The sequence below is a fragment of the Engystomops pustulosus genome, chromosome 6 (genome assembly GCF_040894005.1).
Source record: "Engystomops pustulosus chromosome 6, aEngPut4.maternal, whole genome shotgun sequence".
In the NCBI taxonomy this organism is placed as follows: Eukaryota; Metazoa; Chordata; class Amphibia; order Anura; family Leptodactylidae; genus Engystomops; species Engystomops pustulosus.
Genome location: NC_092416.1, coordinates 132046984 through 132059737, shown reverse-complemented (window position 1 = coordinate 132059737; position 12754 = coordinate 132046984). Strand labels below are relative to the sequence as shown.

Below are 12754 nucleotides of genomic sequence, written 5' to 3'. Positions count from 1 at the left end.
GTTTTCTGGAGTAAAAAAAAAACACATATGTAACGGTCCTGTATCCACCTTGAGGTTCCAGGGGATCACTGGACCCACCTTATCTGATGAGTGGCCTCCTCAGACGCAGCATGTCGCCTTAGTATTTCAGTGAACTTCGCTTCCTGTGTTCATCATTGGATGAACAGGTCCCTGTAACCCCCAGGATTCCCTGGCCTCTTAGGAGTCACATAACTATGTATTATTGATTTCCAAAAAATAATTCTGTTAATATTGTAAGTGTGAAAATGTTTTGTTTAAAGGGGTATTCCAGGAATAAGCATAATTCATACACAAATGGGTCCTTAAAATATAAGCTAATAAGTAATTTGTTGTTATTTAAAATTTTGCTCCGCTTAGCAGAAAATGCTGGTGACATACACTGTAATGAAGAATTAAAATGCTACTGGCCCTTTAATCAGTCCGTTAATTTCCTCCGCGCGGTCCGTTGCGGAGAATACACAGGACAGAAGATGGCCGCTGGTCACATGTCCACATCACATGTCCTGCAGCTGCCTGGGCAGGTCATGTGATCACCGCTATGTTTGGCTGTAGTCGGTTGGTTGCGGTGCATCCAGTATGGACAGTGTTGTGGTCTATGGTAACAGAGCAAGAAAACCTGTTATATCATCACTGGGAGCAGAGCATAAGAGGGAGGAGGAGTTACTGAGAACTAAAGGATCATGGGACTTGTAGTTTCCAGTGGTGACCATCTTGGTGATAACTCCACCTACTTTAGAGAGGCCATAAAATTTAGTGAATCATAAAATCAAACTATTTAAGCTCCATTTTGTGACTAATGACAATGAGTTTTGTTATATTCATTTATTTATAGCATCATGGATTTTTGTATCAGACGTTCATATTCCCGGAATACCCTTTTAAGTCTGGTCATGTAATTAGTTATCCAATAACATGCATCAATCAAATGAGTGTCCAATAAAGCTACATATCTGGGTGTAAATCTATATCACTTCTGGACACCGCAATAATCATCATTGGCACGTTATAATCTGTCTTAAGTCTGAGACTAAGGAGCTCAGAGCTGACAGCTTAGTAGAAGTTAGAAAGGGGATATATAAGGAGGGTCTCAGAACCGCTAGTGTCTGTCTATTGTACTAGGCTGCCCGGTCGTGTCAGTAGGCACTATCGCATTGAACCACTATGGGTGTGGGTGTCCTTAGTTGTTGTATAGTGGACCCATATTTACAGAACTGTGATGGCCCATGGAAAAGACAGGCACCATACTATCTCATACAAGGTGGGGAAAGGCACATACCTGTTATTTGAGTTGAGCTTCTACCTCGGGCACATGGAGCTTATCTGCAGGGGACACTGAGAAATGTAAGTGGCTGCATTACTGCTCTGAATGGAGTCTAACATGTTGAGATACCACTTGGCATAGGGTAAGTGTGGATTCAAGGGGTCAAATCAAAGTGCTGTACAGATGCAATATAGGAAAATAGTGCAGATATTGGTTGTGATTGGTGTAGCAGAGTTGCCAAGGTATTGACCAATTGGGGTTGTCCTGGGATGTATGGGCCAAGGCAGATAACTGAGGGGGCCAAGTGAGTTGCAGATTGGCATGTATACATTTTTACAGAGTATGGGCCCTCCTTGCAGAGTGACATATATAATCTGTGGTAAGGTATGTTCTAGTGACATAGAGGAAGTGCAGAGATAGAGACAAACTCCTCCGCTCAGAAGCCTTTCTTGAAATCGAAACAAGCAAAAGAAAAGTTGAGCGAATTACACATGCAAAGTCATATAATGAGGCACGTGTACATTTAGATTGCTGTGGCTTCAGGGTAGCAGATTGTCGTATGTGAATTCTGCATTGAAGCCACCTCAAACCCAACATGCGTGTTTAATGAGAGAGATATTCCTTCTAGTTCTATTCATTACGTGGTGGAATGCTTTCAATTAAACATCATCAGTGAAAATCAATATCTCATGGAGGTCTGGTTTTGGAATGACCTCAAAATCAAAGTGAAAAATCAAATTTCAGGCTGATCCAACTTCAGTGGAAAGACAAGGAAATGAGGCGGCGTAGTGTGTGTGTGGCCTCCACGTGGATGGATGACCTCCCCACAACGCTTGATGAGGCAGGAGATATCCTCCACCTGGAATAAAGCATCACTCACCTCCTGGACAATCTGGTGTTGGGTGACATTGGTGGATGAAGGAGACATGAAGGAAATGTGCTGAACTGAATTTGGGTCTGAGGAACAGGAAAAAAAGTCTACAGCATCAAAGCCTTCATCATACAGGAACTGCTGACACACTGCATCCACATGAGGCCACTGTCATGTATCCGAAGAATCCCAGAACTTGATGTACAATGGGGGATATTTATCAGGGCAGGTACACTAGCACACAGGAGTGTGTGTGACGGACTTGGAGCTACATTGTGAAGTTCAAGCGTTCCCTTTTTTAAGTAGTGTATATTAAGGGTATACCATCAATTTATATTAGATACAGAACCTACCATAAGATATATAACTGCAGAACCATATTACACTGTATACTTAAGCTGTTTTTACCTCATGTCAGAGATAATGGTCAGACTGTCAGCAAAACTATTGACTGCCAAAAAATAAATGGATGGTATCCACCGTAGAATTGATATAACGTGTTATTGTGTATATTGTCATCCTAACACTACATACTGTGTAAACTGCTATCTAATAATATACAGGGACTGTCATTTCACATCAGAGGTAGAGGTTTTCATGTCACAGGGAGATGGATACATTGTCCTCACACTGACGTCTAGTGGTATTTACTTCCTCTTCTGTTTCCTTTTAGGGATCCCACTGTATTTTGTGGACCTGCAAGACGATCTGGATGACTGTGAGTGTCTGCACTTCCTCCTTCATATCCTCCTTGCTTTCTCTCATTACATAATACGCGCACAGTGTTGCCATCTGAACGGACGTCACCAGGGTTCATGACAAGTTGTGCCTCAGTAATACAATAACCAGTTAGTAGTTAGGAAACGTCCTTCTTGCCCCTGGAAAGCCTCTCTATAGCACTTTGACCTTGGTTACAAAAAAGCAAACATTTTTTCAATGGTGTTTAACCCCTTAACGCTCTGCACCGTAGCTCTACGCCGCCATCTTTATTATGATCACCGCCCCCCCCCCCCCCCCCCCCGAACATCATCGGGGGGCGTCGATCGGTTGCCATGGTAGCCTCGGGTCTTCGTTTGACCCGAGACTATCTGGCATCTGCAGATTCGTTACAATGAGCCAGTGGCTCATTGTAATGAATGTGCTGCAAAAATGCCATATATTGCAATACAGAAGTATTGCAGTATATGGTAGGAGCGATCTGACTGTCTAGGGTTAATGTACCCTAGATGGTCTAAAAAATAGTGGGAAAAAAAATAAAAAAAAAAAGTTTAAAAAAATAAAATTAATAAAATATTAAAAGTTCAAATCACCCCCCTTTCCCTAGAACGGATATAAACATATTAAACAGTAAAAATCACAAACATATTAGGTATCGCCGCATCCCAAAATGCCTGATCTATCAAAATATAAAAACGGTTACGGGCGGCGGTGACCTCCGAGGCGGGAAATGGCGCCCAAATGTCCGAAATGCGACTTTTACACCTTTTTACATAACATAAAAAATGAAATAAAGAATGATAAAAATGTCACACAGACCTCAAAATGGTAGCAATGAAAACGCCGCCTCATTTCGCAAAAAATTACCCCTCACACATCTCCGTGCGCCAAAGTATGAAAAAGTTATTAGCGTCAGAAGATGGCAAAAAATTTTTTTTTCTTTTTTGTACACATTCGTTTAATTTTTGAAAATGTATTAAAACACAATAAAACCTATATAAATTTGGTATCACCGCGATCGCACCGAACCAAAGAATAAAGTAGGCGTGTTATTTGGAGCAAAGAGTGAAAGTTGTAAAAACTGAGCCCACAATTTTTCCACATTTGGAATTTTTTTCAGCTTCGCAGTACACGGCATGTTAAAATAAATAACATTACGGGAAAGTAAAATGTGTTACGCACAAAATAAGCCCTCACACAGGTCTGTACACGTAAAAATGAAAAAGTTATGGATTTTTGAAGTTGGAGAGCGAGAAATGAGCCGAAAAACCCTGCGTCCTTAAGGGGTTAAAAAGGACCTGTCTTTTAAATGAACACACCCAATATAAATACTTCATTAAAAAGTATTGCCCTTATCCCTAAATGACTCGTTTCCATGGCTGCAATGTTAAAAAATCAGTTTGTAAACTTATATGCAACTCACCTAATGTGAGTTCTGCTTGGTAAATTTTAGTTACCTTGCCCTGCCTTCTTGTTCATAATTGACAGAGCTCTCTCTCAATGTTCCACACAGCAGCACATCTCCTAGCAGTGAGACTTGTTACATCATTGGACACTTAGTCACATGACCAGGGTGATGTCATTTAAGGTCCTTTGCCCAGTTACATTTGCAACTTTTATTCCGTGTATGTATCTGATCACATGAAACCACTGCAGCCTCCATGGACTTCTATTCCTCCCCATCCCCCATGGAGGATGTTGTGGTTTCATGTGATCATATACATACACAGAGTAGACGTTGCAAATATAACTGGGTAAAAGGACTTGAGATGACATCACCATGGTCACATGACATTCAGTGCTGAATGCTGAGAAGAGGCATGGGACATGGGGAGGAGAAGATGGAAGGGGCTGGTTGAGCAGGGCGCACCCTCTGATGTCAGATAATAAAACATAAAGTAATTTATGGGGATGTGATGGAAATAATTTTTAGCTAAAAGAAGGGTGTTGATTAGTTAATGGGAGTCTATAGGAACATGACAGTAGTTGCATTAGTTTTCAGTCTGTTTTACCCCTAAATGTTTAAGCCCTTTTTTCATTTTCAGTCATACAAAGTTCCAGGCTTTTTTTGTGGGATGATGAGGCTACAGGTGTCGGGAATTGTAGTTATCTCCATTAGAGACGTATTTCTACAATCCTGAACAACCAATTTGCCTGTGGTTGACCTGGTCTACCCATTCTTGTGTTTTATGAAATATATTTGTTTCATAGGAATCTGACATCCTTGCAGTTAACCATGTTTATGTACCCCCAACTCACTGTCTATTCTATTTCTGGTTTACCTATACAATGCCTGGAGCAGACCACTGCCCGGCTGTTTACTAGATCTATATGAGACGTAGCTCAGGCTACAGTTGTACAAGTATCACATGCGTGTGATGGCTTCCGTTGGGATTGTAAATGGGATCTCCAGACATTATTATATATTTTGGTTCATTGTACTGTTGGTAAGCATTGACCGGTTACAGGTCCTAAAAAAACATTCAGTATTATTTTTTCAGACTTATTGTAGTGAACAATTAGTTTCCAGTCATTGTATGCAGTGACCTTCAACATTGACCTAACCTCGAATGGTTTATTTATTAACTTAGGACTACCATGTACATTTAGGTTGATAAATCTATCAGAAAGGACAGCCCAATGCGCAACAATGTCCTCTGACGACCTACGTAGGTGTAAAAATTCCTCGTTTCCGCTAAGAGGTTTCATAGGAAGCAGTGCTCCACAAGAATCATATTACTGGATCATGCACTTCTGGTTTATTATTCCTTGCAGTCATTTTCATTCCCAGTCACAAGACTCTATATGTGCTCTAGTTATTCATTTACCATGAATGATTTAAACATGTAGACGAAATTGAACAGGTATGAAACATGTATGAAAAAGAACAGGGTTCAAGAGGAGACCCCCTGTTACTGGAGGAATAAAGTCTGTGCACCTACAGTCCTGTATGTGCGCATCATTTTTATAGAGCAGGAGAAGATTGCCTTATTTAATGATTTCTCCCCAATTTAATATAATAATATATATACGGTAATAATAAAAAATAAAATGATAGATACCCAGCCATGTCGTGTCAGATAAATTTAATTTTGCTAGAAGGTTGAAACCCCCCCCCCCCCCCCCAGTCCAGTCTAGACTAGACTTATGGGGTAGAATGTGACCTCCCCGCAAACCATTTGAATATGTTTACTTCATGCTCTCTTGGTACTTAAAGCACATCTACAGGATGATGGATTGTAAACCAAGCCCACTGATATACTGGTGTGTGCCCTCTTTGGCAGAATTTTGTCCTCTTTTTTTAGCTTCTTATACACTGGCTTTTAAGAAAAAAAAAGGCTTTAAGAATTATGCAAATGAGTCTGAGTCTCATTTGCATAATTTTTAAAGGCTTTTTTTTCATGGGGCTCAGCAATCTCTGGCAGCTCCATAAAAATTAGCAGAATGGACATGCACGGCCATCTGCTTCGCTTATCTCTGGGATCGATGAGGGGTCCAACAGACCCCCTCTTCTCATGATCTGTGGGGGTCTTTTGCTTCCTGGGAAAACCCCTTTAACCCCTTCACGCTCCGTGACGGATATATCCGCCATGGAGCTGTGAATGTTGTATGAAGAAGGCTTACGGGCTGAGCCGTCTTCATACAGAGATGGGCTTTGCTGCATATCGCAGCAAAGACCCATCGCTATCACCCGCGGTCGGTGCTTGCACCGATCGCGGGTGTTAACCTATTCTTTGCCGCTGGCAAAGTCGCCGGCGGCACTTTAAATTTGGCGGCGTCGCCATCTTACCTCCGATCGCCGCTCCCCCGAACGTCATCGGGGGGCGGCGATCGGTTGCCATGGTAGCCTCGGGTCTTCGTTTGTGGCTCATTGTAATGTATAGTGAGCAGAAATGCCATATACTGCGATACAGTAGTATTGCAGTATATGGCAGGAGCGATCAGACCATCTAGGGTTAATGTACCCTAGATGGTCTAAGAAATAGTGGGGAAAAAAAAAGTTAAAAAAATGTAAAAAAAATAATGAAATATTAAAAGTTCAAATCACCCCCCTTTCCCTAGAACTGATATAAAATATAATAAATCGTAAAAATCACAGACACATTAGGTATCGCCGCGTCCCAAAATGCCCGATCTATCAAACTATAAAAACGATTATTGACGGCAGTGACCTCCGAAACATCAAATGGCGCCCAAATGTCCAAAACGCGACTTTTACACCTTTTTAGATGACATAAAAAATGTAATAAAAAATGATCAAAATGTTGCACAGTCCTCAAAACGGTAGCAATGAGAACATCGGCTCATTTTGCAAAAAATGACACCTCCCCCAGCTCCATGCGCCAAAGTATGAAAAACGTATTCGCGTCAGAAGATTGCAAAAATTTTTTTTTTCTTTTTTGTACACATTCGTTTAATTTTTGAAAATGTATTAAAACGCAATAAAACCTATATAAATTTGGTATCACCGCGATCGTACCGAACCAAAGAATAAAGACGACGTGTTATTTGGAGCGAAGAGTGAAAGTCGTAAAAACTGAGCCCACAAGAACATGACGCACATGCAGTTTTTTTAAATTTTTCCACATTTGGAATTTTTTTGCGGCTTCCCACTACATGGCATGGAATAATAAATAACATCATGGGAAAGTAAAATTTGTTATGCACAAAATAAGCCCTCACACAGCTCTATACACAGAAAAATGAAAAAGTTATGGATTTTTGAAGATGGAGAGCGAGAAATTAGCGAAAATACCCTGCGTCCTTAAGGGGTTAAAAAAGAGCAGATCCTGTCAGAGGGGACACACACCTGCATGTCACTGTGCTTGGTTTACAATCATTCATCCTGGTGGTAATGTCCTTTTTAAGTCATATCCACCCTTATAGAAAGATAATACTTCCTTCCAAATTCACACATACATAAATGAATACAGTAATATTATTAAATAAATTAAAGGGTTTCTCCGAAACTTTTCATAAATTTGACCTTGATGGGGCTGCTTAAAGGGGCGATCTCCATCAGCTCCATGGAGATCAATGGAGTAGAACAGTCATGCGCGGCCGTCTGCTCCATTAATGTCGGGGAGTGATGAGGGGTCTGACTGAGGTACCTGGGACCGAATCGGACCCCTTGTAATCTGTGGGGGTCTCATCACTTAGTTTGTGGGAAAACCACTTTAAAAAAATTAATCTGTACTTACTTGTGTGGTCCTTTCCGGTGTCCCATGCCACCTTCTGTTCGGTCATGGCCGGACACAGTGCTGTGAATAGGGACAGGTGGACGTGGCCGGCCGTAAGCTATACTCAGCGCAGCTTCCGGGCACAGGACACCGGGAGGGATCGGGAAGGTAAGTACAGATTTATCTTTTTAAGCAGCGCCTTCCCGGCCACATAGAATTTTTTTAAAAGTCTTGGAAAAACCCTTTAACCCCTTCCCGACATTTGACGTAATAGTACTGCATGGCGGGAGGTGTGTTCCCGCAAAATGCAGTATTATTACGTCAAGCTTCTGGCGCCGGCTCCTGAACGGAGCCGGCGCCAGAAGCTGCAGGTGCCGGCTATATATTATAGCCGACACCTGCCTCTAACACCCGCGATCGGAGATTTCTCCGATCGCGGGTGTTAACCCCTAACACGCCGCGGTCGCGCTGACCGCAGCGTGTGAGAGGCATTTAAAGCTAATATAAGTTGAATCGGACCCCCCCGCGGCGCTTACCGGGGGGGTCCGCTGCTCCGATCGCAGCCCCGGGACTGCCGGTGCCCGGGGCTGCGAGATCTTGATCCGGAAGCCGGGTCCGTGCCTCCTGGCAGGACCTGGCTGTAAGAAACTGGGCATGCGCAGCATGCTCAGTGTCTTACATTACACAGTGCAATACATCTGTATTGCACTGTGTAACCTGTAAAATAGCTTGAACAAGTGATCAGAAGATCACTTGTTCAAGCTTAGATGCCATTAACTGTAAAAAAAAGTTAAAACAATAAATAAAGGTTTTTTAAAATAAAAATAAATAATAAAATAAAGGGAAAGTCCCCCCCAAACACCACATTTCCCTGTACACAAGCAATAAAGTATAAAAAACACCAAATCACAAAAAAACCCCACTTATTTGGTATCGCCGCGTCCGTAACAATCTGTACAATAAATCCTAATCATAATTGGACCCTCTAGGTGAACGTGGTAAAAAAAAAACCCAAAAAACTTGCCAAAAATTAAAACTTTTTATCAAATTGCTTTACAAAAAATGTTCTAAAAAGTGATCCGAAAAAGTTACAAGTGCCAAAATGATACCACTGAAAAGAACAACTTGTCACGCAAAAAATAAGATCACAACCAGCTCCGTCAACCAAAAAATACTATAGTTATGCTGCTATAAAAATGGCAATACTAAAACAAATGCAATTTTTTCTATTCTAGTTTTCCTTCAATAAATTTGGACAAATATAAATAAAACTATATAAATGAGGTATCACCGTAATCGTAGTGATCCGTAGAATAAAGATAATATATTATTGTTATGCTACAGTGAACACCCCCCCAAAAAAATGCTAAAAATCCAAAACAAGAATTGATGATTTTATTTTCCTCCACACGAAAAAAGTTAATAAAATTGCTTCGATAAGCTAAACACCCTCTAAAATAAAGGTTTTTTTACAGTGCATCTCGTCTCGCAAAAAATAACCCCTTATTTGTCTAAATTGCTTAAAAAATAAAGATTGTATAGCCTATTCCCAACGCGCGTTGTAAAAGAAGGACGGGGCCCCAGTATCTCTGGTTTAGATGTTCCTGTATTTTGCCAGGGCAGCATTTTCCCGGTGAATTCTGCTGCTTCTAATGGTAGGACTCAATAAAGAGTCTGTTCCAAAAGAGGAGTTAGGATGGACACTACTTACTACTAAGATACCTGCGACAACTCCAGAGTGACAAAAGTTTAGTTGGTCCCTTGGTATATTCCACCTCCTTATACGCAACACATTCACAATTGACACCCAACCTGTTGTGAATTAATTTAGGTAACATGAATAATTTTAACAACTGTTATGTCCCGTTGCTCCCTATACACCTCGATTATCTCATAAGGGGTGCCACATAACGGGCACTGAACTTTCCAGAAATAATTGCAATTTGCATCTTGGGCTCCATTGCACATCGTATTTGGAAACCACCTGTATGTTCAAAATGCTCATTTCACCACGTGTATTACACTACACCACATATTACACCTTGCTATATTCCCCAAGGGGTGTACATTGAACAATTAGGGTCACTTTTCGGGTTTTCCTCTGTTTTGGTACCACTACGGCTCTCCAAATGTATCCAGACACATGTGAAGGATTTCTGTAAAATTTGGCCTCTAAAAGACAAACACCCCTCTTTTCCTCTACTGAGCGCCCATAAAGTATTTTATATGCACATGTGGGGTACTTCTACACTCGGGAGAAATAGTTTTACACCTTTTTCGGGGTTATTTAATATATTATCCCTTGTGGCTTACAAAAATTAGGAGTAAAGTGACATTTATAGGAAAATTTTCACCTTTTTAATGTTTAGGGCCTAATTGGATCATTCACCTATAGGGGCAAATACATATATAACACACTGCAAAATTCTCTAAGGGGTGTGCATTCAAAAATTAGGGTCACTTTTCGGATTCTTCTCTGTTTTATACCACTAGGGCTCTCCAAATGCATGTCAAACATTTCTTTCAAATTTGGCTTCTAAAAGGCAAACCTCCCCCTTTCCTTTTACTGTACGCCCATAAAACATTTTATATACACATGTGGGGTACTTCTACACTCGAGAGAAATAGGTTTACACATTTTGGGGGGTTGTTACATTTTTTTATCCCTTGTGGCTATAAAAAATTAGGAGTACAATGACTTTTATAAGAAAATGTTCACCTTTGTCCTATTTAAGCCCTAATTAAATCAAACACCTTTATGGACAAATACTCATATTACACCTTGCTAAATTCTCTAAGGGGCGTGCTTTCCAAAATGTTGACACTTATTGGGGTTCCCCTCTGTTTTGGTACCACTACGGCTCTCTAAATGCATCCTGACACATGTAAAGGATGTCTGTCAAATTTGGCTTCTAAAAGGCCAACGCCCCTCTTTCCCTTCTGAGCTTCACTGCGTACCCATACAACATTTTATTTGCATGTGTGGGGCAATTTTATACTCGGGAGAAATGCTAGTACACATTTTTTGGGGTTGTTTAATCTTTAATGCCGTATGGGATACAAAAATTAGCCGTAAAAGTGACTTTTTTGGGAAAATGTTCATCTTTTTCCTTTTAGGGACCTAATTGAAGCAAACACCTGTGGGGGAAAATACACATATTACACCTTGCTGAATTCTCCAAAGGGTGCACTTTCCAAAATGGTGACAATTGTTGGGGTTCCCCTCTGTTTTGGTACCACTAGGGCTCTCCAAATGCATCCTGACACTTGTAAAGGATGATTGTCAAATCTGGCTTCTAAAAGGCCAAAGCCCCTCTTTCCCTTCTGAGCCCTACTGTGTACCCATACAACACTTTATATGCAAAAGTGGTGCAGTTCTGTGCTTAGGAGAAATAGTTTTACACATTTATGGGGTTGTTTCATCTTTTATCCCTTGTGGCTTACAAAAATTTGGGGTAAAAGTGACTTTTTTGAGAACATTTTCACCTTTTTTCCCTTTTGGGGCCTAATTGAATCAAACACCTGTTGGGGCAAATACACAAATTACACCTTGCTAAACTCTCCAAGGGGTGTACTTTCCAAAATGGTGTCTCTTGTTGGGGCTTTCCTCTGTTTTGGTACCACTATGGCTCTCCAAATGCATCCTGACACATGAAAACTTTTTCAGCCATATTTGCCCTGCAAAAACGAAACAACGCTCTTTCCATTCCAAGTGCCCCCCTGAGCCCGTACAGCAGGGTACAGTGACAAAATGGGTATTGGCATACTCAGGAGGAATTGCCCTCAACATTGTAAAATGCATTTTCCTTTTTAACCCATTGTGAAGGTGCAAATTTTAGTGTTCAATGAATCTATAGTAAGATAAAATTACATTTCTGTAATTTCACTTTCATTTATCTTTCACCCTCATGAAACGCTCATAGGGTTAACAAAATTCCCAAAGGTTGTTTTGAATATTTTGAGGGGTGTAGTTTCTAAAATGGTGTCATTTGTGGGGGTTTTCTGTCATGTAGGCCTTATAAAGTCACTTCTAACTAAACTGACCCTCCAAAAGTAGGTTTTGATGAATTTCGTGAAAATCTGAAAAATTGCACCTAAAGTTATAAGCCTCCTAACATCCTAAAAAAAGGAAAAGATGTTTGAAAAATGTTGCCAAGTTAAAGCAGACATATGGAAAATGTTAGTTATCAAGTTATTTTAGCGAAATGACCAACTTTCCAAAAAGTAGAAAATTTTGAATTTTGAAAACATAGTTTTTTTCAAAATTTTGGGCAAATTTCCATTTATTTCATAAATAAATACTAAATATATTGATTAAATTTCTCGACCAACATGAAGTACAATGTGTCACAAAAAAACAATCTCAAAATCAACTGGATATGTTAAAGCGTTCCAAAGTTATAACCACTTAAATAGACACATGTCAGATTTTAAAAAATGGGCCGTGTCAGGAAGGTGAAAAGTGGCTTCAGCGTTAAGGGGTTAAATAGCAAAAAAAGACAAAAATGGAATGTAAATGGACATAGAGGGGAAGCCTGTAATCACTGAACAGTACTGCCCACTGGACTCCTGGGCATTGAGTGAGAACAGATTTAAGTTAATAGAATAAAAGATGCAGGCAGATCAAGTTTACTGTAAGGCCTCTCGGTTTGGGACAGCCTATGTGTCACAGTATTTGACGGAAATGATCGACGTACGAGAAAC

The 12754-nt window shown here is 40.5% G+C and overlaps 1 protein-coding gene across 2 annotated transcripts in view; it reads left to right on the top strand.

The window, feature by feature from the left end:
* The window catches only part of LOC140064306 (serine/threonine-protein phosphatase 4 regulatory subunit 1-like), a 49668-nt gene that overhangs the window by 2713 nt on the left and 34201 nt on the right, over nt 1-12754 (top strand). For both annotated transcript variants that reach the window (XM_072111061.1, XM_072111060.1), the window contains exon 2: nt 2827-2871. In XM_072111061.1, coding sequence (XP_071967162.1) covers nt 2827-2871 — 45 coding nt within the window. The remainder of the gene's footprint in view (nt 1-2826; nt 2872-12754) is intronic.